The sequence below is a fragment of the Physeter macrocephalus genome, chromosome 15 (assembly GCF_002837175.3).
Source record: "Physeter macrocephalus isolate SW-GA chromosome 15, ASM283717v5, whole genome shotgun sequence".
Lineage (NCBI taxonomy): Eukaryota > Metazoa > Chordata > Mammalia > Artiodactyla > Physeteridae > Physeter > Physeter macrocephalus.
Window position 1 is genome coordinate 20,413,539 of NC_041228.1, and position 25,206 is coordinate 20,438,744.

At 44.7% G+C, this 25,206-nt stretch overlaps 1 protein-coding gene across 1 annotated transcript in view; it reads left to right on the top strand.

The window, feature by feature from the left end:
• The window catches only part of EXT1 (exostosin glycosyltransferase 1), a 311,978-nt gene that overhangs the window by 234,909 nt on the left and 51,863 nt on the right, over positions 1-25,206 (top strand). Inside the window, exons 2-3 of the mRNA XM_024129428.2 lie at positions 22,845-22,938; positions 24,460-24,567. Coding sequence (XP_023985196.1) covers positions 22,845-22,938; positions 24,460-24,567 — 202 coding nt within the window. The remainder of the gene's footprint in view (positions 1-22,844; positions 22,939-24,459; positions 24,568-25,206) is intronic.

Consider the following 25,206-nt stretch of genomic DNA (forward strand, 5'->3'; position numbering starts at 1 on the left):
ATTCACGTTTTGGAAGGCCAGGGAAACAAATTCCCAGACAAAGATTCATGCAGCCTAGAAATAGTTTCAGAAAGATCTACCGACCCACAAAAACTTCTACCAGCCCACAGAATCATTCCCAAGAATGGCTAATCATGTACTATTGAGAAATACCCCCCCAAAAGGATAAAAATACGGGTGTATGTAACTTTGATTGATAGCTGGGTTTTGAATAAATAATTACCCTTTACACCTGAAAGTTGGCTTTACCAAGCAAGCACTGACCACCTCTGGGCTCAGTTGATTTTCTGGGCATTTCTAAGGGGCAGTAAGATTGATAGCAGTCCCTCCATTTGGTCAGTGTTCTGTTCCGTCGGCTGGCTGGGCAAGCAGGGGCACCTGGTAGCAGTTACTTTTGAGTTCTGGAGCTGGACTGAATCTTGGCTGTGATCCTCACCAGCTGTGTGGCCTTGAGCAATCACTTAACGTCCCTGGGCCTCAGTTTTTTGGGTTTTTTTTGCGGTACGCGGGCCTCTCACTGCTGTGGCCTCTCCCGTTGCGGAGCTCAAGCTCCGGACGCGCAGGCCCAGCGGCCATGGCTCACGCGCCCAGCCGCTGCGCGGTATGTGGGATCCTCCCGGACCGGGGCACGAACCCGTGTCCCCTGCATCGGCAGGCGGACTCTCAACCACTGTGCCACCAGGGAAGCCCTGGCCTCAGTTTTTTAATCAACCATCCTTACCATAGGCTCTCTGCTTAAATGAAAAGTATATTTTATATTTAAATAACATGTTTTTACTTTTCAGTTTTGAATTACTTAACTTTTGGTGCATTTCGGTTTTACATAAGGAAGGGAAACTTCCATGTAATGAAATCCCGTAATACCCCCTTCCTTTATTTTTTTATTTTTTATTTTTTTTGCGGTACGCGGGCCTCTCACTGTTGTGGCCTCTCCCGTTGCGGAGCACAGGCTCCGGACGCGCAGGCTCAGCGGCCATGGCTCACGGGCCCAGCCCCTCCGCGGCATGTGGGATCTTCCCGGACCGGGGCACGAACTCGTGTCCCCTGCATCGGCAGGTGGACTCTCAACCACTGTGCCACCAGGGAAGCCCGCCCCCTTCCTTTATTAATGTGACATTGCCCACCCCCTCATCCCCGCAATGGAGGGTAAATTAAAGCGTATAACCCAGTGTAAGCATTTGTCAGCCCAAATGCATTTATAGACATTCAGTGTGTGCAGACACCTGGTTATTTACACGATTTATACCATTAGTGCCGTCATTTCTAGATAGGATGAATTTCGAATACCCGTTCCTCGTAAGCCTTGCTGTGAGTTTTGACAGGCAGAAATAAATAATCTTACCTTTAATTATCTCTCTGTAGAATGTGGTAGATAGGGAACAATGGGTATGAAATACTTATCCTCCTAGGGTCCAAGAGGGATGAAAGAAAGTTTTCGTAAAGTACAAGACAGAAGGAAGTCATTTCTGAGTAAGCCCATTAGATATTTTTCTTGCTCCGTAATCACAAAGCCTAGACACCACTGAAAGGAAAATGAGCTGATAGGCTCCTGTTTACCACTGCTTGAGGACAGAGGGAGATTTGATTTGAGCCTCTTGGCCTCCATGCAAAGTCACATAAATAGGAAGTGAAATTTACAAGGGATTCCAACAGACTCCACAGAGGTTTGCATGGGGTGGACCAGCACATCTCAGGCACTCACACTGGCTCTCAGATGTTCGTTTGGGCTTCCATCATGGTAATTCAGCTTCTATGCAGATGAATAATTAATGCTAGAGGCATGAAATCTGTAAAAGAAGCCCCAGCTTCTAGTCTTCTGAAAAGTCCTTGTCTCTGGAGAAGTGGGAGGAAAGTAGGGAATCGCTACAGACTGCCCTAAAGAAAACCTGCAAGGCTTGGCAACCCAGCGCTCTCCTCTGGGCTTTCTTATCATCCATGTGCATCAATTACTAGATAATGTCAGGGATACTTTTAATTTGGGGAGAAAGCGAAGCATGTAGACCTGTTCCTTGGACTGAGAAAGAATGGAATTAAAAAAAATTTTTCCTGCTTTTTGTGTTTTTGCGGTAGGGTTGAAACATGTTCTTAAGGATTTTTTGTTTTTTTTTAAACATTTTGGTGGAACACATTTTTCAGCATTACACCTCTCCCTTTTGAGAGGATGGGTAGGTATGGAATCGTCTTGCTATTATGCCAGGGTAGTAAAATTATCTGCAACTGGTTGCCTATGGAAGAGGTTGGAATAAATTGTTACAGACCCAGGCTGACTGGCAGCAGAAACTTTTTCCGCAACACCTATGACAGCTTCATCATTCGGAAAATTGTATCCAGGTAGTAAAGGCTGGGAGTGATGTACGCTGCCTCAGGTTACGACCCCTTCTATGCATGCATGAAATACCGCCGGGTTCTACGGGGCTTCTTAAAGAACTCCACTAGATCCACTTCTTTCATCCTTCTTCTTCAGCCTGCCTTACTGACATGTCTGAAGTGTGATTTGAGGGTCTGCAGGAGGAAGAAGCCAGAATCCGGAGCCATCTGGAGCCTGGGCGAGTAAGCACTGGGTGAACATCTGTTTGAAACTTTGTGGAGATATCTATCTAGCACCACTGATTGACAGTCCTTTGGGGAGCCTGTGTACAGAACCCAGACTCGAGAGGAAGCTGGTATCTGGCAGGAGTCGGGGTACACAATTGTGCTTGATTATCAGGATACGATAAGTCTGTCTGGCCTTATATTCATTGCCAAATTGTAGATTTCTTATTGGGGCCACGTCAGTCCTCCCTGCCACCAAAACCAAAAAAAACCAAAAATACAAAAGGAAAAAAAAAAGCCCGGTCTTATCATACTCATAGCAAAATATATGTGGTCATACAGAAATATCACAATAAAATGATGCTTCTGAGAATCATTAGAGTATAGGAGCTAAGAGTATGCACTTTGGAGTCAGATGACTTGGGTTCCAATCTAGGCTCTGGCACAGAAGTAGCTGTGTGACTGTGGGCAAGTCACTTAACCTCTCTGTGCTTCTGTTTCCTCATCTCTAAAGAGGGGATGTTAGTAATAGTGCTTACTTTTTAGGGTTATTTTGAGAAGTAGATGGAGTTTATATATGTAAGGGATTTAAAATAGCACCTGGAAAATGAAGCACTATGTAATTGTGTGTGTGTGTGTGTGTGTGTGTGTGTGTGTGTGTGTGTGTGTATGTGTGTGTAGTATATGCGTATGATTACAACTGGGACCACCCACTGCCCTGTCAGAAAAAAGCCTTTGGTTGTGTCATTTACCTTCCTTCCTCTACCACCACTTGCCCCTCCATCCCACTCCACCCCACCCAGACTGGCTTGGTTTCCCTTGTTCCTTGAGTGTGTCAGGAATGTTCCACATTGGAGCTCTGCACAAATGCATCCCCCTTCCAGAGCTGTTCTTCCCACACCCCCTTTAGGAAGCTGCCTTCTCTTCAGCTCTCAGGCCATGTCAGTGTTGCTTCTTCAGAGACGGCTTCCCTGACCACCCAACCTTGTCTCAGTTTTGACCTCCTACCCATAGTCACTCTAATGCTCCCTGTTCTTTAGCTCCCGTCAGGGTTTATAGCTACACACGACCATTTTCATTTCTTCAGGGTCTGTATCCCATGGTAGATGATGAACTCCACGGAGCACATCTCATTTCTGAGTGAGTCACCATTGTAGACCCAGCAGCCTGTCCAGTGCAGGGCCAGCACATGGTAGGCACTCAGTAAATATTGCTCCAAAATAAGTGGCCGACTGATGAGCTCTTTTAGATTATATCCAAGGTGCTGCGGGCAGTGCATTTCTTCTGAGCTGGCCAACTCCAACTCCCTTCCCCCCCGCCCCCCATCTCACTAGTCACTACCCCTTTTGTTTATATTGCAATAAAAGTGAAAGAGAAGTCAGAGAAATAATCAAAGGGCTCTTTTAGAGATGAGATAGGGCCTCCTTTTCCCTCTTTGGTATCATTTTGACCATCTGGTTGGGAGCTAAGGAGGAGGAACCAGGACCTGTTCTTCCTGATCAGGGGAGTTGAGTGGAGACACTTGGCATGTGGACGTGCCCCATCTACTGGTTGAATCGGGTGGCTGCATCCTTAATGGGTGGTGATGCCCTGTGCAGTGAATGCTTGCCTCCAGTCTCTTTAAAAGCAGCTGAGACTGGGGTTTCTACCACACGTTATTATCCTGCTGGCAAGAGAATTAACGGTAAAGCATGGTTTGCTTGTGGAGCACACATTTTGCATCTCTAGTGTCTAAATTTGCATCAGGATCACACACATTCTGTTGTGTGGGTTTTGCAAGTTTGAAGTGAAGGGTTTCACACTTGTGTCCAAAGGTTAAAATCTGTAGTTTAACATCAGTGTTCACTGTTTAGTTGTTCCTTGTGAATATTATATTGACCAAATTTGCAGCATGTAGAGAATACCTTCTCTGCAAGACAGCTGAAGGAGATGTGGGCACCACACCCATTTTTCAGTCTGCCCTTAGGGATCGTGGGTTCGTAAGATAAAAGTTTCAGGGAGAAAATAGAATCTCCTTGTGGTCCTCTCTCTCTCTCTCTCTCTCTCTCTCATACACACACACACACACACACACACACACACACACACACACACACACACACACCCCTCGGGACTTACATTGCCTGTAAGGCTCAATAAGTAAATTGGGGAAGATGGAATTTGTCACTCTGCTTAAAGAAACATAATTATTTTAAAATGACAAATGATCCCTTTATCAATAAATGATTTATGTCTTAGCTTCCATGCCTGGATACCTTGTGTGAATTATGAATTCACTTGTAAGTAGATTTAGCACAGGGTACCCAGCAGGTCCCTGGGCTGAGCGCTAAGTGGGTAGCACTTCTTTCATTCTTGCTGCTTTTCCACTGCTATTGCGTTGGGGGTGCAGATGTCTGAACATGAATTCAGGTGGATATAGCTGTAATGTGCTACTTTACAAGGATTCATCTAGCATCTCCATCCAAAAGAATCTCCCCTCACCACCCCCTCCAAATTTCAACATCAGAAGTAGCGAGAAGATGAAACCATCTTAATTCGATTTAAATTTTAAGGTCAATCACTCTCAATTACAGGGGTTATTTCTTTAAAAAAAAATTAAGTAGCTGCTAATTTATTCTTCCTCACTATTATTCCAGAGAGTTTCCACTCAGCCTCCCAAGGGGAAGGCCTTGAACAAATAGCTGGGTTTTGTGCCTGTATGTTTGATCACTGAGTTTTTTACAACTAGAGGATCTCCCAGTGACAAGTAAACTGGATGGACCTGCAGCTTAATTTGGCTTTTCTCCATTCACGATGATTTCAGACAACTGAGCACATGTACCTAGCACCCTATCAGAACAGAAGTGAAAGGCAGACTATGAATGCATTAACTTATCTGGAATATAACAATCCGGAAAGCCTAGAAGTCAGCCATTTAAATGTCTGCATACATGTCAATTCTGTGTGTTAAGGTCTAGTGGTACTTTATTTGAATTACCCATTGGAATGAGCCCTGAAATATCTTCAGTGCTCAATACTTTGAAAGATCTCATCTATGCCTCTTCTGAAGACATCAAGAACTGCCAGTACACAATGCCAGTGAAGCCCGGCAGCTTCTCATACCTCAGGTGCAGACAGACCATGTTTGGATTTTAATTGTTCTTCTCTGCTGGCTGTGTGACTCTGGGCAAATTATTGGAACTCTTTCAGCTTCCGTGCTCAGTTGTGAAATGGAGATAATAGTATTAACCTCAGATTGTGACCCTGAGATGGTGATACTGTATGTAAAGTACTTAGCACAGGGCTTAGCATATGAGTGTGCTAAAAATTGTGACAGTTGTTATAGCGTTATCGTTATTGTTATTTCTACGTGTGAAGGTACTATTTTATAAATATATTTTATGTTTTTTACTAAGAGCCTTTCCTTGGACTCTCATGTCAGCTTTCTTATTCTTGGAGAGGCTATGATTTAAAGAATGGAAATGTGTTTTGTGATGCTTAAATATATATACATATATATTTTTCCTCCAACTTTTTCTTCTAATTTATTTTCTGAGGAATTAGCAGCCTTCAAGATACATACAGGTGGCAGTGGTTTGCTCTGGTCTGGCCTCAATATACGATCTTCAGTTTGCTTTGTCGGAGGTTGTGGGCAAGTGCTGTAATCCCTAAATTAGTCTAAGAGGCAGATGGATGGAAACAGTGTCTTTGTTGGGTGAACCCAGTTGTGGCTTTTCTTTTGTTCCGGGCTCCAGTCCAAACTAATGCCTTAATAACTGAAATTGCCTCGTTCACCCCTCTCACCTTAAAAACTATTAGGGCTTCCCTGGTGGCGCAGTGGTTGAGAGTCCGCCTGCCGATACAGGGGACACGGGTTCGAGCCCTGGTCTGGGAAGATCCCACATGCCGCGGAGCGGCTGGGCCTGTGAGCCACAACTACTGAGCCTGCGCATCTTGAGCCTGTGCTCCGCAACAAGAGAGGCCGCGACAGTGAGAGGCCCGTGCACTACGATGAAGAGTGGCCCCCACTCGCCGCGACTAGAGAAAGACCTCGCAGAGAAACGAAGACCCAACACAGCCAAAAAACACAAAAAAACAAAACTATTAAATTCAGCAGGAAGGACTCATCATTGTGGCAGAGAGATGCCCTCTCAGGGTCTCTCCGGGCCAGTGGGTCCCGGGCCAGCACAGTGGTCAGTACTTGAGGACGGGCAGGAGCCAGAGCTCCTGGGTGCTCCTCCCGAGCAGGTCGTCCCGACAGAAGCTCCACAGCTTCCTTTCCTCTTGGGCCACTTCTACCGCATCCTAAGGCTGCCTCTTTCTGCAATTAAGTCATTTCATTCCTTTCTCTCAGGCTTTTCCTTCACCTTAGAGACGTTCAGTGTTAGGGCAAAACACACGCATTCAAGCTGCTCATTGCATTTAGGGAGTTGGGGAATTTGGCTTTTAATTACTGTGAAAATATGATTATTTAGGGATTCAGCACCATCTCTACTGAGCCTGTAGGATGTTGAGACAACAGGAAAAAGGGCTCCTAAATAAGTCTAAAACAGGTGAATTGGCAGGTCCTGGGGGTGGAGGGCAGAGCAGGTAAAATGAACCGGCTTCATCCTGAGTATCTTTGCTTAGCTCGAATCAAGATGTCAAGCCTCTTTTCTGCCGCAGCTTTCCTACCTGTAACGTGGGTTAAGGCGTGCCGCAGTCAGCTACCGCTCGGCAGGTATGTGGAATCTGGGATGCTAATAATATGATCAACGTGCTCAACAGAAAGTGAGTATCTGTCCAGACATCCAGGCTTGAATACTCATTTTTCCAGGCAGCAAGCAGCCGCAACCTGTGTTTTACGTACCATCCAATGGATTTCGTCTGTGTTGCACTTGTCGGAACGATTAGTTGTGGTGCGTGTACTTTGCTGGCTCAAAGGTGTTTTCCATTTCTTGATGGTCTTTGACAGTTTGTCATCAACACCGCTCGCAGTGATTCATCTCCACCCCAGTCCTGCTTGACCGATACTTATCCTTTAGGCCTCAGCTTAGTCCCCTTCTCCTGACTAGGTCAAATTCCTCTTTCATGTGCTCCCGTAGGACGATTAGTCTCTCCTTGGAACGCTCACCACAGCTGTTGATTTTATTATGGTTAATTATTTAATATCAGTCTCCCAAAAAAGACTGTCAATTCCATAAGGTAAAGAAACATCATCATCATCATTATTAATGTTATTATTGTTATTTTTGCTCACCATTGAATTCCCCACTCCTGACAGTAGCATGCCTGGTACTTATAGGTTCACAATAAGTATTATTGTTAGATGGGTGGATGGCTGGCTGGATGAGTACACAAGTGAATGAATGAGACGCCAGTGTCTCTGACAGGATTTCTCTCTTCCCTGTACTATTCATGTGACCTCAGGGACCCACACGTGTAGTACAGGCTCCACTCAAGCTTCTAGGATAACTAAAAGGCATGATATAGTTCTTGGTGCCAAAGCCCCACAATGGACTGGGAAAGTAAAAATTCTATAAATTCTTAGAAAGAGGGCTTAAGGTTTCTGTGTTCAAAAGTGGTCTTGTCTGGGATAAAATATAGCAAATGAACAGCAATTTTTTTTTTTTTACGGCATGGAGGGCTACTAATTTCATCTTTCAATCTAGTTCCCTAAGTAAATAAATAAGTAAGTACCTTCTTGCAGACCAAATATTTGTAGCATTATATGTTCTTGCATTTTTCAGGGTATTTGCAAATATTTTATGAACAGCAATTTGTTTCTCACCTGTTCTACCTAGTCCCTAGGACCTGGGAGTAATACTTTAAATGTGGGCTGACCTCGGGAAGGTTATCCTTTCTGATTCTGAGCTGGATGAAAGATCCGACTCAGAGATATACCAGGCATATCTCTGGTTAGAAGATCATAAATCAGTCCAGTAGATTCCATAGTGGTTCTCATGGTGTCCCTCAAGACGGAGCTCACTGGCTAGTCCCTGGGATATCTCCATGAAGCATTATAGAAAGGAGGCAGTGTTCATACTATAATATATAATAACTTGGGCCCTGCAGTCAGAATGCCTGAGTTCAAATCCCACCTGCCTACTAATTAAGTAAGTTTAGATAAATTGGGCATAATCTTCAATTTCCTCTTCTATAAAGTAGGAGACATAATGTTACCTACTTCACAGGGTTGTTGGAAGAGCAAATGGCCAAACAGACGTAAAGTGCTTTGCAGAATGTTGGGCGTGCAATAAGCCCAATAAATGTTAGCTGTAATTATTATCACCATTTTTCTTGATTGCAGGAGTTTCCATTGCAATCCCAAGCCAGTCCCTATGAATGCTTTTCCATCCTATCCCTTTCAGACTATTCTGGGACCCACATTTTCCCCTGCCTTTTCTGCCAGCATGCCTTTGGCTTAGGTTTTTACTAGGAGGACCGAAGTACAGTGTCCAGGAATGGCACCAGTTATACTGCATCTTGCCTTATATTACCTTAATCTGTACTGTAAAGGCCAACTCAAATTGCCTGAAAATCCATGCTGTACAGTGAGTGATTTGGGCGGTACACACACTATACACAGGCATTAAGTAAAGTAAATAATGCTGACTGTGTGTGTGCACCCAGCCAACTTGCCCAGCTTTCTTAAATCATTTAGGCACACTTAATCTAATGGAACATGTTATGACTTCAACAGCTTCTGAATAAAAGTTGGAGGAAAGAAAAATCTGAAACGTGGCACCAACTAAAATCCCCATACAGTTATTTAAGGCAGCTGTAGCACTTCCACGGAAACTGGGCTCTGTTGGAGAAACAGCCACTCCTCTTACAGAATGAAACCTCGTTGTTGTTGTTGTTTTTCTTTTTGCCTTTTAAAAAATTTCCTTCTTTTATTTTTAGATTTTGGATGAGAATGGGACTCCAAGTCAATCTTTAGGCTGTTTCTTCCTCGTCCTGCTTGCTCAGAATAGTCCTTTTTATCTTGCTCCTGCCCCTGGTGGTGTCATCTTGGTCGAGTTACTTGACTTCTCCTGGCTTTGCTTTTTCTTCATTTGGGTGTGTGTGCTGGGCGATCTTTGTGGTAACTTCCAGCTGTTAACACTCTTTTGATTTCATGATTTCTCTCCCTTATTATGACAGAAAGCACAAGTGTTGTGCCTTAAGCCTAAGATAGGAAAGTATTTATTGATCAAGTTGAAAAAGCTGTACTTTCCACATTCCAGGGCTCTGAGTTTGGGCTCAGAGAGTTACAGTGGCTTTTAGGCAGTTTTTGTGCAAAGGGTGGTTTTGGATTTCTTTTCTGTTTTTCTGTAGACCTTATTTGGACGTCTGGCCATTTGATCTTGGTAGAGAATACTGTGTCTTGACACACACCAATGCCTTAAGCCTTGGCATGTTTCGGAAGCCCACAGGCAGGGCCCTGAGGTTGCCTGAGTCACCATTAATGAACCAAACTGCCTGCAATGCTCCAATGGTTGCCTTTTGGCACTTGGCAGGAAAATCCTTTTCGTGTTAGTTTCAAGGTTGTCAGATATCATTATCCCCAAGTATTAAAAATTTCAAAGAAAGGAGGCACTATGTTTGATTTATAGAATAATTATCTAGCTTTAGCTCTAACTTGGCTTTGGCAATGGTTTTGCAAGCACTTGAAAATTAAATCCATTTTTTATGGCACTACAAGGTATCTCACAGCAAATGATAATTAAACACCTGTGAAATCAATTAGCCCTTTAAGCAGGGAAAAAAAGTTTTCCAATTATGTTTTCGCACCTCAAAAACTTTTATAATTCCAAAACCAGCGCTCGTGGAGAGGGATACGGTCGATCGGCGTTACTGAGTCCACTTTCCGTTAAGATCATCCCTAAATTTTGCTTTGACTTAATCCTGAGGAAGGCAGTTTGTGATACCCTCTCCCTTCCAGAGAGGATGCAGTCGCCTTTGGAGCTGACTCTTAGCAGCTATCTATCTGACACACAGCTGAGCTGTCAGCGCCTCTGCAAAGGAGGTTACTCACTTTGTGTTTCGATGCCAAGTTTTACTTGACAGTTTATTTAAAAGCCAAGATTCCTTAATGGAAACCAAGCAACAAGACGTTCCATGTGACAGAATTGCTCTCTCTTAAGGGCCCTGTAGCCAAGAGTTCTGAGCCATCTTCATTCCAGATTCATCACCTGAAAACAGTGGTTAATAGCTGAACACTAACACAGTGGAAAACTGGGAATCATGGCAGGCCGTTCAGCCCCACGGGATCATGTGTGTTTCATCACTGGCTTTGGTAACAAATTAGCTATTCCAGATGCTTCTTTTGGAAAATGATCTGCACTTCTGAAGAACTGAATGGATTTGGGAGAGAGGACATAACAGTTTGAGACTCAAAAAGAAGAAAAAGAAACAGGTGTTTGACATCCTCTACATTATGCCTCATATGTACAAAGGCCATTCCAAAAATATGCTTGCTTAATCCTTATTGATACTCATATGTGCTTTAGTTTGCATAATACTCTCATCTATACTGTTTCATTACATCCTCAGTAGACTTCATTATTAGGTAGGCAAGACTAGTATGTTTGTCCCATTTTATAAATAAGCATGGATTCAGAACCAGAGTATAACTTGCTTAAAATCAAACAGTGAAAAAACAAAATCAAACAGTGACAAAGTCAAGACCAGAACCTGTATTTTCTAGGTGTTACTTTATGTAGGCTTCACCCTATCACTCTACATAAACATCTCTTAAAGACATTCCTTTAAAAAAAAAATTTCTAAAGACATTTTTAATGGGATCTTGCTTTCATAGCAGATGGCATTTGTAGAAGTTGATGAATCTTAATGTTAACCAGAGACATCAGGCTGATATTGCATAAAGCAAAGATGAGAGAGAACTTGTCTTATATCCTTTTAGAAACTTGTCCTACAGATTTACCCTTGTGAATGTGGCCAGCGTTTTTGGACACTTTATGACCTCACAGGCATTATTCGCTGAGGAATAAGGAGATCTGGCATTCATTCAACAACTATTTCTTAAAAAATGACTGTGGTCCAAGCACAAGTCTAGCGGCTGGGGTCACAGCAGTGAATAGGAACAGTTGGCCAGAAAGACAAATATGTGCGTGAATTCAGACAGTGGTAAATCCTAGGACAGAGATGAAATGGGGAATTGGGACAGTGAGTGCTGGGGACACAGGCTGGTCTGCTAGGGCCTCTCTGAGGAGGGACTGTTTGTCTAAAGGCTGATGTGCATCTTGAGGTAGATCTGGGAGAAGAAAAATTCCAGGGAGAGGACATGGCAGGTACAAGTCCATGAGATGGTAATGTGTGTGATGTTTCTAGAAACTGAGAGAAGGACAGTGTAGCTGTAGATGGTGAGTGAGGAGAGGGGCAGTCAGAGCTGTCGGCAGAAGCCAGTTCTCAGGGAGCCCTGTCGGCCAGGGCAAGGGACGTGACTATTATTCTAAGTGCCAGGAGGAGTCGGTGGAGGGTTTTCAGCCTGGGAGTGACGTCTTAACGGTATCTTTGGTTGCTTTATGGAAAATGGATTTTAGGGGGATAAGATTGAACCTATTCTGACCTGAAACCATTAAGAACGAGAGTATGCTTCCTGTTGCTCTGCTCACGTGGAAACCCAAAGGAGGAGTAGAATTAAAGAGATATAGGAAAGAGGGGCATAAGGAGACTCTGGTTCCCATGGAATTACAAAACCCCATAGAGGGCAGCTCCTGGAGGGCTTCTGCATCTTTGTTTCCCCAGCACTCAGTGTGTCACTTGGCACATGGGAGCTGCTCAACTTTCATTTGTCCAGCAAATAAATATCAAGGCAGGAAGGCATCTTAAGAGCCATCTGGTCTACCTCTCTCCCATCAGATGCTTAAATTATCCTTCTGTCCCACAACCTCTTCCCAAAATGAGGCCACCTAGGAGTTGGCTAGCTGCTTAGCTGCTGCTCAAGGGGAACAGTGCTGAGCAGAGCTGGCTGGAGGAGAGGCAGAGGTGACTAAGCGTCACAGACTCTTTCTCCCAGGGCACTGTTGTGGTTCTGCCAAAGGAAATGGCAGAATCTAGACTTATGGGCTTTCCCAATCTCCAGTGACCAAACCCCTCATGGAGGCTGATCTGGTCAGTAAGCCATATGTGGCATCAGATTGTTCATCATAACAGATTTTTATGTCTCATGGAGGCACGTATGCACCTGTACAATTATATACTCACATACCCAGGTGAGAGAGATTAAACTTTTCATAGACAAATAGCTTCATGCAGCTTTCATATTATGTTGGCGTCCTGTAAATTTTGAGGATGGGCCATCGCCGCCTATGCAAATTTCTGAGGTCTCATCTGTTTGTTCAGTGCAAGAGGCCCAGAGGTGAGCTGGCCCTGACTGTCAAAGTCAGAAGGTGGAGCCCAGGAATGGCAAAGGTAGGAAAGGGGACGGGAAGTGAGGGTAGCTGAAACCAGCATCATTTCCTTAGCTGTGTGTAATTGGATTCTCAAGGTATTTTATAATCACTTAAGTGCAAGGAGCAGATGAAATGCTTCAGCACTGACCAAGAATGCAGGGTATGTGAGATTCGCCACTGGATGGCCCCTACATAGTGTCTACTCTGGTGACAAGAACAGCTCAGCAGGAATTCCAAACATCCTCCTAATCCCAGTGCTGACGGAGGCTGGCTGTGCAGGGAAGAATGTCTTGGCTCAAGAAGGGAAGGGGTCAGAACATTGGGGTGAGCCCAGTTTTCTTTGGGGGATGAGGAGTCTTCACCTTTGCACCGATGCAATGTTTATCATGGCAGAAGCCGGGAAGAGGTTCTCCAGTTTTATTTTCTTTAGCTCAGACGTGGAGGAAAGCCAGGAGACAGTTCAGTTTGAATAGTGTGGTACATATATTTAACTTGATTTGCAAATAATGCTGTTTAGCAGGGCTGGTGAAACACACATTCCCCCCCCCACTCCCGCCATCAGTGTACAGAGAGGACAGAATTTTTAACAAGATGCCAGGCCTTTGGAAATAGAGACAGAGAAGGGATACAAAATGTACAAAAGGAAGACACTATATATAAAAGACACTCTTTTCCATTCTCTAAGTCAGCTGGGCTCAGCCTAAACACAGGAGTGAAGATCGTCCTAGGAAGGACTGGAATAATCAAGAGCCAGACGTACTGTTATTAGCTATTGGAAGGAAGGGCTCATGTCTGTTCGTTGTGTCTCTATTGTTTCTACAGCCCCTCCCGCCCCCCTGCAAACCAGTGGACACTAAGCACTTTTCATCTATTTCATACCTATGTTTTGAGTGGCTCCTGCAGGCCAGGCCCTGGGGGTAGGTGTTGGTTCAACAGAAAGTAGGACCATGGTCCTCCCTCCTGGAGCCCAGGGGAAGGAAAACAAGAAAACGGGCAACTTGATCCAGAGGGAGTAGTAGACAGGGAATCCTGGGTGCCATGTGAGCAGCAAGAGGGTCTCTGGGTAAGACTTAGGGATCGGGGAAGGTTTCCTCCGGGGTGGAAGGGAAGAAGGGTGTGTGGGGAAGTACCCTGTCCACAGGCTGCTCCCTGGGACTCGGCCTGTCCCCGAGGAGTCACACACCCCACGCTGCTGGCCCCACAGCTTCAGTCCACACTTCCTGGCCCCGCTGCACTTGGCTTGTCTTCGTGGCGCAGAGCCTGGTGAAAGGTTAATGGTAAGGTAATGACCTTGGGCTTCCCAGCTGCCCTCGGGTCTGTCCCAGACATTTAGCTCCCGCGGTCAGGACCTTGGTGTGCCTCTTGTGGACCCATTCATCCATCTGAGGTCACGGCTGCTGCTGGCTCCTTAATTGTCACTCCCTTCCCTTTCCCCCCTGTACCCAGAGAGCCCCTGAATTTAGCACTTTCAGAGAGGCTTTATTTCCAAACAGAGAGTTTAGACCCACACGTCCTGGAATTGCGTTTATCTCAGAGCGCTTTGAAATTTGGTATTGCTGAGCAGAAAAGCCGGTGCTCCAAAATCTCACCTCCCTCCGACAGCTTCCTGAAGTTCACGTTCCCTGGCACAATATATTCAAAATCTTTCATTTTCCCCTTTCCTGGGGAAATTACTCCTTCCTTCGAGGCAGCTCTGGGAGACAACAGAGCCCTTCTTGTACAAGCCCCACAAAGTACAACTCTGCTACTCAACTTCATCATCTGTAAAATGGGGCCACTTCATGTGTGGCTGTAGAGAGAAAGGGCAGGAAAGAACACGGATTGTTGCCCCACCCATGGGAAACATGTAATCCGTGGGGGGATGATTATTATAATTGTTATCATTAACGGCTCTCCTATTTTTGTCACTTGCTTTTACATATTAGCCGTTCAGCTGCTATGTAACGGGCGGGAACCGACGCGGTCTTCTGCATGGTGTACCTGGTACATGTTAAGTTCATTAATACGTGCAGGTGAGGGTAACCACCTGGTCCAGGTTTACAGTTCTTAGCTGTCGGTGGATGTTTAGGGTAGAGATGGGGTGGGGGAGTTTAGACTTGATATGGGATTATGATCCAGCGTGTTCAGACGCAGTGTTTGAGTCCAAGGATCCAGCCAACTCTTTCTTCTTCCCTGTGAAAAGCAGGTCTAACCGTATCCACCTCCTGGGGTGGCTGTGAGGCTTAAATGAGATAATGTGTGCGAAAGAGTCAGTACCTCCCCTGGGGCCTCCCTTCCCGATATTGAAATGGATTTTAAATGGGCATAAAAAGAAGATGGTCTTCAGTGGAAAGCCAGGAAGTGTGAAAGGGCAGACAGCTTGGGATCGGCAGGGTCATTCAGAGGGGCACCACAAAGAAATCATTTCCTAATCCTTGGCCCGACCGGGCGCCCCAGAGGTTCGAGCAGCTGGCAGTGCTCAGGGCAGAGTGGCCTGTGTTAGGAATCTCACCATCTCCAAATAGCGAGGGCCTTCCTGCTGGGAGCTACTGGGTCCCTGAGGCTGCAGTCACTTCTGGTCACCAGCGCCACACACTAGGATAATCCACCTGCATTTCCCTGTCTCCGGAACATAGAGTAGCTCATTCGTGGGCACAGACACTGTATGAGCAGGTGGCGTGAAGAAACTGAGGCTCAGTGAATCCCGTGAATTCACAGAGACCACTGGGGCCTATACTTCTCTGTGTGTAATTTACAAGACAACAAATAGAGATAGAATGGTGGCCAGTGGACCCATTTTCCAGCTAAAAGATTGGCCCCCACTCATGGTTTTCTCAGTTCAGATCTGTGCCTTGGGCCAATTTCATTTTATTACATGCTATGGATTTTGGGGTTGTCTCAAAAATAATTGAACTTTTAAGCGTCAAGTCTGTGATGGTCCAAGAAGGGGCCTAAGGCAACATAGATATTAAATAACAGAGCACCATCTTGGACTGAACTCCTGGTGTGACATGGGGTGGAGTTTTGAGTAGGGGAGAAAGAGTCCTTTTAAATGGTAACCTAGGTGAAAGGTTTAGGACTTCACCGTGTAAGAAACATACCTTTCAGACACTCCATTTGTGTGAGCTGCCGAGGAGACAGTATCATGTAGTAGAGAGCAAAGCCCCTTTAGAATCAAAAAGCCTGGAGCTGGAGCCCCGGTGGCTCCACAGCTGTGACCTGCGTTGGCAAGGTTATCAGGCTGTGCGAACTTAATGTCTGCCTGTGAAGTTGGCTTATATCAAGTCCTAAGAGTTCCTTTGGTGACATGTCACTCTTCTGCTTGAGCCCTTCAGGGACTCACGACCACCTGCACAGGGTCATGTCTGAGGTCCAGGAGATCCTCCCAGGGGGCCCCTTCCTGTCCCAGCAGCCTCATCGCCCCTCCCCGTCGGGCGAACCCCAGACCCTGGGCAGTGTGTCTCACCTTGGTGTCTCTGTTCCTGCTCTGCTACCTCTACCCCCAGAGATGCCTGTCACCTCCTCTCAGCTCTTTGCCGGGCTGATTCTTACCCCTCCTTTAATATTAGCTCAGAATCTCCCGTCCTCCAAGAGGCATGCCTGCTTCTCACTTTCCCCACCAAAGCCAAGCTGTGCCTGTTGTTTCTCTTCTCTACATAACTCCCAGCCCCTGCCTCCGTCCTTCCATTTCCCTCACCGAATGACAATCGTTTGATAACACATCTGCCTTCTCCCTGGACCATCAGTTCCTTGAACAGTATTTGACACATGGTGCTAGGCATTACTAGGCATTAGGCATTCAACTAATGTTTGTTGAATGACTGAAAGAAAGCACAGAGGAGGTGCCAAGGAAGCTATTTTATTTCCCTTATCCCAGAGCACTTTGTGCAGCTACAACAGTCATAACTTGTTTTTGCGTTCTTTTGTTTTTTTCTTCAGGGATGTGATTCTAACCTGGGGGTAAGCAAAGAAGATTAAGTACTTATGAGGATGGGGGCTGAGAGGGAACATATCAGCTGTAGATGTTCACTTTATAAATCAATACGTGAGACAAACTGTAGCAGCATCAGGGGGAGACTAGAATTGTGTGAGTACAGGGAGGAGGGCCTGGCTCACGTCTTCCCTATCCTCTTTGATTAGCAGAAAGCAGGCTCACATGGAACTGAGCCTACCAAGGAACTGTGGGAAGCACAGGTGGACCCGTGGGCGCACTGCACCAGCGTCATCCGTGGCTATGGAGCGTTTGATAATACAAAATCCTTTCAATTAGAAACTGCTGTTGTGATTCACAGCTTCTGTTTTCATTTTATTTTCAAGGGTCTGCTCTACACATCTCCCTGGCTCTGTCTTGGGGAATCCGTTCCTCTTCCGTTTGTTTGTTACGTTTTTGAAATGTTTGTATTCCTCTTGAACTGCTGTAGTTTATACAAAACTTTACGATCACGCAGTGCCTTGCAGTTTCTACTGTATGCACGCGATCTCATTTAATCTTCACATCTTTGAGGCCCAGAGAAGCTAAACAATCTGCACAGGGGCACACAGAAAGTGGTAGATCCAGAAGCCAAGTTCTTCATCCCAGGTTTTCCTACTTAAACCGGCTGTATTTTCCATTATATTCGGTCACCTCCCTTCCAATCATAGCTACCATTTATGGACTGCTTATAATGTCCCCAGGCTTAGTTAAAATGTATCATTTAATCCTCACAGTAGAAGTATTATCCCTATTTTGCCAACCAGGAAACTAAGATCTAGACAAATTAAAAACTTTCCCAAGATCATTCAGCTTATGAATAGCCAAGATGAAATTGGAACCCAGGTTTGGCTGGGTCTGAAGCTGCTTAACCACTAAGCTTTTAATCATTAAGCTCTTAACCACCGTGCCAGTGGTTCTCAAAATTTAGGGTGCATCTTAATTATCTGGAGGGCTTGTTAAAACACAGAATTCTGGGCCCTTCCCCCAGGGTTTCTGATTCAGCAGGCCTGGGTGAAGCTGAGAATGTACATTTCTACCAATTTCCCAGATGATGCTACTAGTTGGAAGAGTGTACTTTGAGGACCCCAGCGCTAATGCCACATCGCCCTCCACCCATATGCTGGTTACACTGAATTGCTGCCAGCCCAAAAAAAAAAAAAAAAGTTTCATATGGAGGGGAAGGGCTTCAATTATGCATTATTGTATGGCCCATTTTATTTTATTTTTTTTGTATGGCCCATTTTAAATGGGGTGTATCCCTACATTATTCACTACAACTTTAAGGTTGTTGTAGTGAATTATTTCGGCCGTAGAACGGGTTTGGTTTCTAGGTTAAATACAGGGTCATGTTATTTTAATTGCATTTCTCATTGAAGCAGTTTATGGAAACTGTTCTGTCTCCTGTGTCATCACCTATACAACGGGGGACGTAATGGCCATCTGAAAAGGGTAACAAAACCATTATTAATAAAGCTGAAAGTTCTCTGAGATTAGTTGCCTCCCTCATCTACTTACCTTCTTGCTTAGGATCTCATATGTTCGTTATTTCTTGTTTTTAAGAAGTTTATGATTTTGATGTGATCTCTATTTCTAAGCTTAAGTCATAGGGAAGAATTAGTCTCTAAAAAGACTGTCCTCCTCACTTGACCTGTCGTCTCCCCATCTTTTTCCCCAGTCCCTATCCACTGGTTACCACCAACCTATTCTCCATCTCTGTAATTATGTTATTTCATGAACACTATGTAAATGGACTAATTCAGAATATGTCCTTTGGGGATTGGCTTTTTCACTTAGGATAATTTTCTTGAGGTTGTTGTGTGTTTCAATAGTTCATTTCCTTTTATTGCTAAGAAGTATTCTAAGCTATACATGTACCACAGTTGGTTGAATGATTCACCCATTGAAGGATATTTGGATAGTTTCCAGTTTGGGGCTATTAGGGATAAAGCTGCTGTGAACATTTGTGGACAAGTTTCTGCGTGAAAATAAGTTTTCATTTCTCTGGGATAAATGCCCAAGAGTGCAATTGCTGGGTGCTAAGCCCATTTTTAGTTCTAAAAGAAACCGCCAAACCATTTTCCAACGTGGCCGCCCCGTTTTACCATCCCACCAGCAATATACGAGTGTTCCAATGTCTCTGCAGCCACATCAGCCCCTGTTGTCATGTGTCCTTTTGATTATAGCCATCCTACTTGCTGTAAAGTGATATTTCGTTGTTTTGATTTGCATTTCCCTAAAGACTAATGGTTAAGTATCTTTTCATGTGCTTATTGGCACTTTGTATATTTTCTTTGCAACAATGTCTATTCACATCCTTTGCCTGTTTTTATAAATTTATTTATTTATTTATTTATTTTGACTGCGTTGTGTCTTTGTTGCTGTGTGCGGGCTTTTCTCCAGTTGTGGTGAGTGAGGGCTACTCTTCGTTGTGGTGCGTGGGCTTCTCATCGTGGTGGCTTCTCTTGTTGTGGAGCGTGGGCTCTAGGCGCGTGGGCTCAGCAGTTGTGGCGCACGGGCTTAGTTGCTCCGCGGCATGTGGGATCTTCCCAGACCAGGGCTCGAACCCGTGTCCCCTGCACTGGCAGGCAGATTCTTAACCACTGCGCCACCAGGGACGCCCCCCGTTTGCCTGTTTTTAAATTGGATTATTTGTCTTTTGATTGTTGGGTTGTAAGAGTTCTTTACCTTTTCTGGATAAAAGTCCCTTGTCAGATTTATGATTTGCAGATATTTTCTCTCTTCTGTAGGTTGTCTTTTCACTCTCTCTATGGCAGCTGGGGATAGAGGGAGACCGGTCTTCTCAGCTGTACTCACCTATGTTAGAACTTCTATTAGGCAGAGCTGATGGGGGTTGGTGATGGAACAGATCTTGGCTCAGATGCCCCAGACGCTCACTTCTTGCCGAGATTTGGTAGATTTTCTTGAACGAATGTTTTTTCCATTTGTCATCATGACCTTAGGACAATTTCCAGAAACTTTCAATGAATGCTCTTGTAATTTGTACCAGTTAAATTGTTGTTTTGCTGGGAAGAGTGTCCACAGAATTCCTTAGTATGTCATTCTGGAAGGCCAGGCTTCCACAGTGTACTTAATACAAATGCCCTCAGGAGATGTTACACCTGAAGTCCTCGTCAGTCTTTTCTAGTTATCCGATGAGTCTTCGGTAGATCTAGCAGCTGAAGAAGCATCTTCTCTACACAACATCTGCAAGACTAGAACGGTGCCTGGAACGTAGTATTTCTTAAAAGAATGATTGAATAAATGAACAAGTTTAAGCACCTAGAAGGAGGTAGACGTGGGACATGGGACAACATCAGAGAGCTGAGTGGGAGGGTACCAAATACATACGCGGCTCAATTAGCAAGACTGTCCGCTTGGCAGGCATCATTACTTCTTCAATTGTAATACACAGTAATTCATAGGCTCACTGTCACTAGAGCCCAAGAATGAGGCTGGTTCATGGGTTGAGCATGATTAGAAATCCAAAAATCATTGTTTCAGGTTATGAGTGATTATGTTTCTGTATGTCTTTGTGTGTCAGCATAAATACACACATTACACATTGTGTACACGAGCAGATTTCTGTAGACACATATACACACATACATACATACATACAAGGTTATGGAAACTTTTGGAGCAGTGGGGTACCCTCAAAGGGACATTCTTCTTTCTTACCTAAAAATGATAACGTAAAGAATAATGGAATGTTCAAAACAATCTTTAGTCATCTTGCCCAACTGACTCATTTTGCAGATGAGGAAACTGAGGCCCCGAGACCCCATCGTTTTGTTCTTAATCTCACAGCTTACCTAGTGGGTTCCTGATTCCAGCAAGAATGATTGTCCCCCATCTTCTGTTACCTATTATGTGAACGAACACAAGTTTCAATCATGAAGCTTTATTCACTACATCAGCAAATCTCCCTATACAACCACTTAAAAATCAACAGCTTGAATAACTGTCATTTGAATTTTTCCTACAAGGTTTCTGCCTTTCCTCTCGCTCCACTCCTTCCCGAAAGTAAATTTTGCAACTGGCAGCTTTGAAACTTGTTACAATCCAGCACATTAATAGGGTTTTACATTTTAGCAGCCTAATGATAAGGAGGTAGGGCCTTCTGTTCTAGCCCCTCAGGGGTTTCTATTCTGGGCATTTATTAAACTTTGCTGTAGCCTCAAGTATATTTGACCTTTTCATATTAAAAATAAGTTTCAGTTTAAACTTTATACATATATATTGTGTGTATGTACATATTTCACTCTTCTCCACTGATTAGGTAGATATTCAGACATTATCAACAGTTGAACTTGAAGATACTTGTCAATTATTTCCCTATGTTTGGTAAGGAAGAGAGGCCATTACTATCATAATTTATTACTATTTTCATTTAGCTAGATTTGAGCCCCCTTAAAAATCTTTTCTACTTTGAGGTCTATTTTGCAGTTTAATTAATGCAGCAAGGGTTTTCTTTTTTCTTTTTCTTTTTAAATTTTACTCTCAATGGAGATAATCTTAATCCATTCACGGTGACCTTTCCTTGTGCAAATGAGTTGTACACTCTTGTTTAAGTAAATGGTCCTTTGCATGATGTCTCTTCTTAATGATGGGTTTATAATCAAAAATTGGCTTATTCCCATATGCCTAGTTTGTGTGAGACTATAAAAATAGATGTGGACTCGAAAAATATAAATGTATATATCAGTATCCCCAAAAGAGGAAGGAAGAATCCAATGCCTCAGGCTATGATTAAATTAGACTATTAGAGTCAGAAAATGCTGGTGACATATGCTACTGTCAAAGTCACCTGTCTGCCGAGCCTGGGAGGCTCTTGCAAAAGGAGAGTGATTTCATCCTGGCTCTGAGAGACTGGGCCTTCACAGGACCTGAGCCATCTCCAGTTTCCCAAGTTTTCTTAAGCTCCAAATGAACTTTCAGCTGTGTGTTTAGGAATGTATTTGTGGAAATCATTTTTATTTATATTTATTTATTTATTTTAAAAAGATTTCTAGTTTAATTAATTAATTAATTTGGCCATGCTGTGCAGCCTGCGGGATCCTAGTTCCCTGACCAGGGATTGAACTCGTGTACCCTACATTGGAGTGCAGAGTCTTAAGCACTGGACTGCCAGGGAAGTCCCTGGAAATCATTTTTGAAGTGCTAGCCCTGAATAAAATGAGAAGCTTGTTACCTTTCCTGCACTTCACCTGTATAAAGAGACAGGTGACATTCATATTTCATTTTGCATTTTTTCAAGTGTAGAAACAGTGTGATACAACTAAATGGTGTTTGAGGCAAAGAAACAATCATCTCTTCTGCTGCCCAGGTTCCCACAGGCCCCACCGTTGTCGTTTTTTTCCTGTTATTCCCCTTTCCCCATTTCTTGGGCTGGCTCCTTCTCTCTCACCTCCATGCCAACCATTCTTATACAGGAGTGTTTGGGGTAACCAGATGTTCTTGGTTTAAAGTAGAAACTCCAGCTTGAAGGAGAAACTAAATGTTTTGTGCTTGGAATGGAGGTTTCCTGAGTAGGTTTTAGTAGCATGGGTTCGTGGGATAGGAAAGAAGAACAGCCTTCGTTTTACTGAATGACATGGCATTAAAAAAGAACAACTAGCAGCGAGTACTTTTTAAGCTCATGGGGGCAACCTGTTTTCATCCGACGCAAAAATCTGATTTGGGAAGCAAAGGCTGGGCAAGGCAAAATTTTGCTGGGACCATCAGACTTGTCTTTTATGTACTGTTTGCAAAAGGCCCTAATTGCTTTGTCCAATGTGATGGTTCACATTTCTTCTCCTTCATGCAACAACCCTGCCCACCTCCCACCCTGGAAAAGTGAGGCTTGCCTGTGTATCGCCCGAGTTGCTCTGGGTAATTTCTGGTAGGCGTGCACCCACCCCAGGTGTGTTCATTCATTCCCCCCTCACCCCCCGCCCCGACCCTCTCCCCTGCCCCATTCCTAACGCGTCTTTGTTTGCTGATGGCTCCTCCTCTTTTTCTAGGTATGATTATCGGGAAATGCTGCACAATGCCACTTTCTGTCTGGTTCCTCGTGGTCGCAGGCTTGGGTCTTTCAGGTTCCTGGAGGCTCTGCAGGTAAGAGACCCTGATCCTCCCCAGAATAGGGCTGAGGACTCAACGTCAGACTGGGGCGGAGTTTAACCGTAGCACTTCTCCTGGGGTCTAAGCCGAACGTGTGGTTTGCCTTGAACACCTGAAATCTGTTTTCCCAAGAAAATCTGCAACATTTTTATGAGTGGGGGGGGGGGCGGCGCAGGGAGGATTTACTCCCTGCCTTTGGACATGGGAGATTCGATGGGAATCTCAAGGGAGGGTGGGTTCTTCAGAGACGTGTTTACAAACAGGGCAGATCTGCTTGCCCACCGGGCAGCCGACCTGGGCTCCGCGGAGACTCAGCCCTCCTCCTGGAAGCCAGTCTCAAGAGCAATGAAAGTGGCTGATGGGTGGTATTTCCCAAAAGCAAAATCGTCAGTTCTGTCCTCATCTCAGTCGTCACTCAGTTCCTCTAAATGCTGAGCGTGATACCCTGCAAGGTAGAGGCACTCACTCAGCCCAGCTCCTCCCAGGCTCTGAAGTTCAGAAGTCCTGGAGCTGCTGGGTCTCTGCTATTAACCTTCACTGTGCAGAAATGCCTCCACCTGCTGAGACAGTTCTCCACACTTCCCACCTGGAAGTTGCAACCAGCCTTCCTTGTTGGCGAAAAAGCACGCCCTCCACCTCTCTCCTCCTCAACTCCTGGGCCCCTTGCTCCTGTGTCCTTTCTTCCTCTGTGCTCTGCCCCTGGCTGAATCTGTGCTTTTGTCACAGTGCTTCTTAACCGCCATCATTCTGTCCTGTCCTCTGACAGGAGAGCTTCCTTCTCTTGAAAGTCTTTTCTGGCACGTTCTATGAATCCTACCATTCCTGACATTCCCCTAGCCTCTTGGGATGTTGCATGGAGCAAATTGTTCTCTGCTTTGGATTCTGAGTTATTTGCAACCAGAATTTTGTCATTAGCCTGGTGTTTCTTGGCTCTTGGGTCACTCTGCGGGTAGTAAATTGGTACGACAGTGGCTGGGTTCCCTCCACACTGAAGGTAACAGAGCTCAGATGTTTACATGTCTGGGGAAAGGTGAGCACCCTGTAACAGTTTAGTCCACAAAACGCTTTATCAGGAATGCCGAGCTGTTCTTTGTTGCTCAGGACATTGGGGTGAACCACTTTGCAAGTGGACTATGGCAGTTACACTGACAAGGCTGTTCATGTTCAAGGTGGGTTTTACGCTAGGATTTTATCGGTGAACGATTTTGTTACGTCAGTAAAACTCCTTCAGTGGAGGCCAGTTGCCTCCATAGAGGTAAGGTAAGGTCAGCCAAACCATGTATAAGAATAGAAATGGGGTTTTCGCATTCCACGGCAAGACTTGCAAATAGTAAAATCTCAGCTGGATACAGACAAACTTCATGTGACTAGATAACTCATAAAAGCCCACTTTCCTTCTGACCTCAGCAGTCCAGGATTCATGCCAGTAATCGAATTTGTACCAATTTCACCTCTGATTGGAAGGGTTCCTGCTGCCATATTCCTCACACTCACGAAGTCCCCTTCTTTGCACAGGCCGCCTGTGTCCCTGTGATGCTCAGCAATGGATGGGAGTTGCCATTCTCTGAAGTGATTAATTGGAACCAAGCTGCCGTCATAGGTGATGAGAGATTGTTATTACAGGTAAGGAAGGGGTGGTGGTGGCCTTCAACAGATCAGTGGATTATTGTTGCCCCCGTCCAAACTTTCAAAGAAGATGACTCCAAAAGGTCAGCTCTGTAAAAGAAATTTTGTCAGGAGAAAATTGCCTGTGTCATGGTGAATATGAAGTCATTTAACATGACATCGTTCACTTCCCAACACACAATCTGCTCAGGTCCACAGAGTATATTCAGAGAAGGAGAAGTTGCAGGTAGACCCACACTGAACTTTGATACTTTCTAGAAGAGGTGTGTATCTACCCCCCTCAATATTCAAAATGTTTAGAAATTATACCAGAGAGTTTTTGTACCATCCTGCTGCCACTTTGTACTCCTTTCCCAATTCCGTATCTGCCTTCAGATGAATTTTCACAAAGGGAGAGGTCTCTAGGGCTGATTCTTATAATTAGTGTTATCATTGCTCAAATGATCTAGTCTGGGTACGTGAGTCAGTGTTATCTTTCAGATGTATATTTAAAAGAGCAGGGCTTCCCTGGTGGCGCAGTGGTTGAGAGTCCGCCTGCCGACGCAGGGGACACGGGTTCGTGCCCCGGTCCGGGAAGATCCCACATGCCGCGGAGCGGCTGGGCCCGTGAGCCATGGCCGCTGAGCCTGCGCGTCC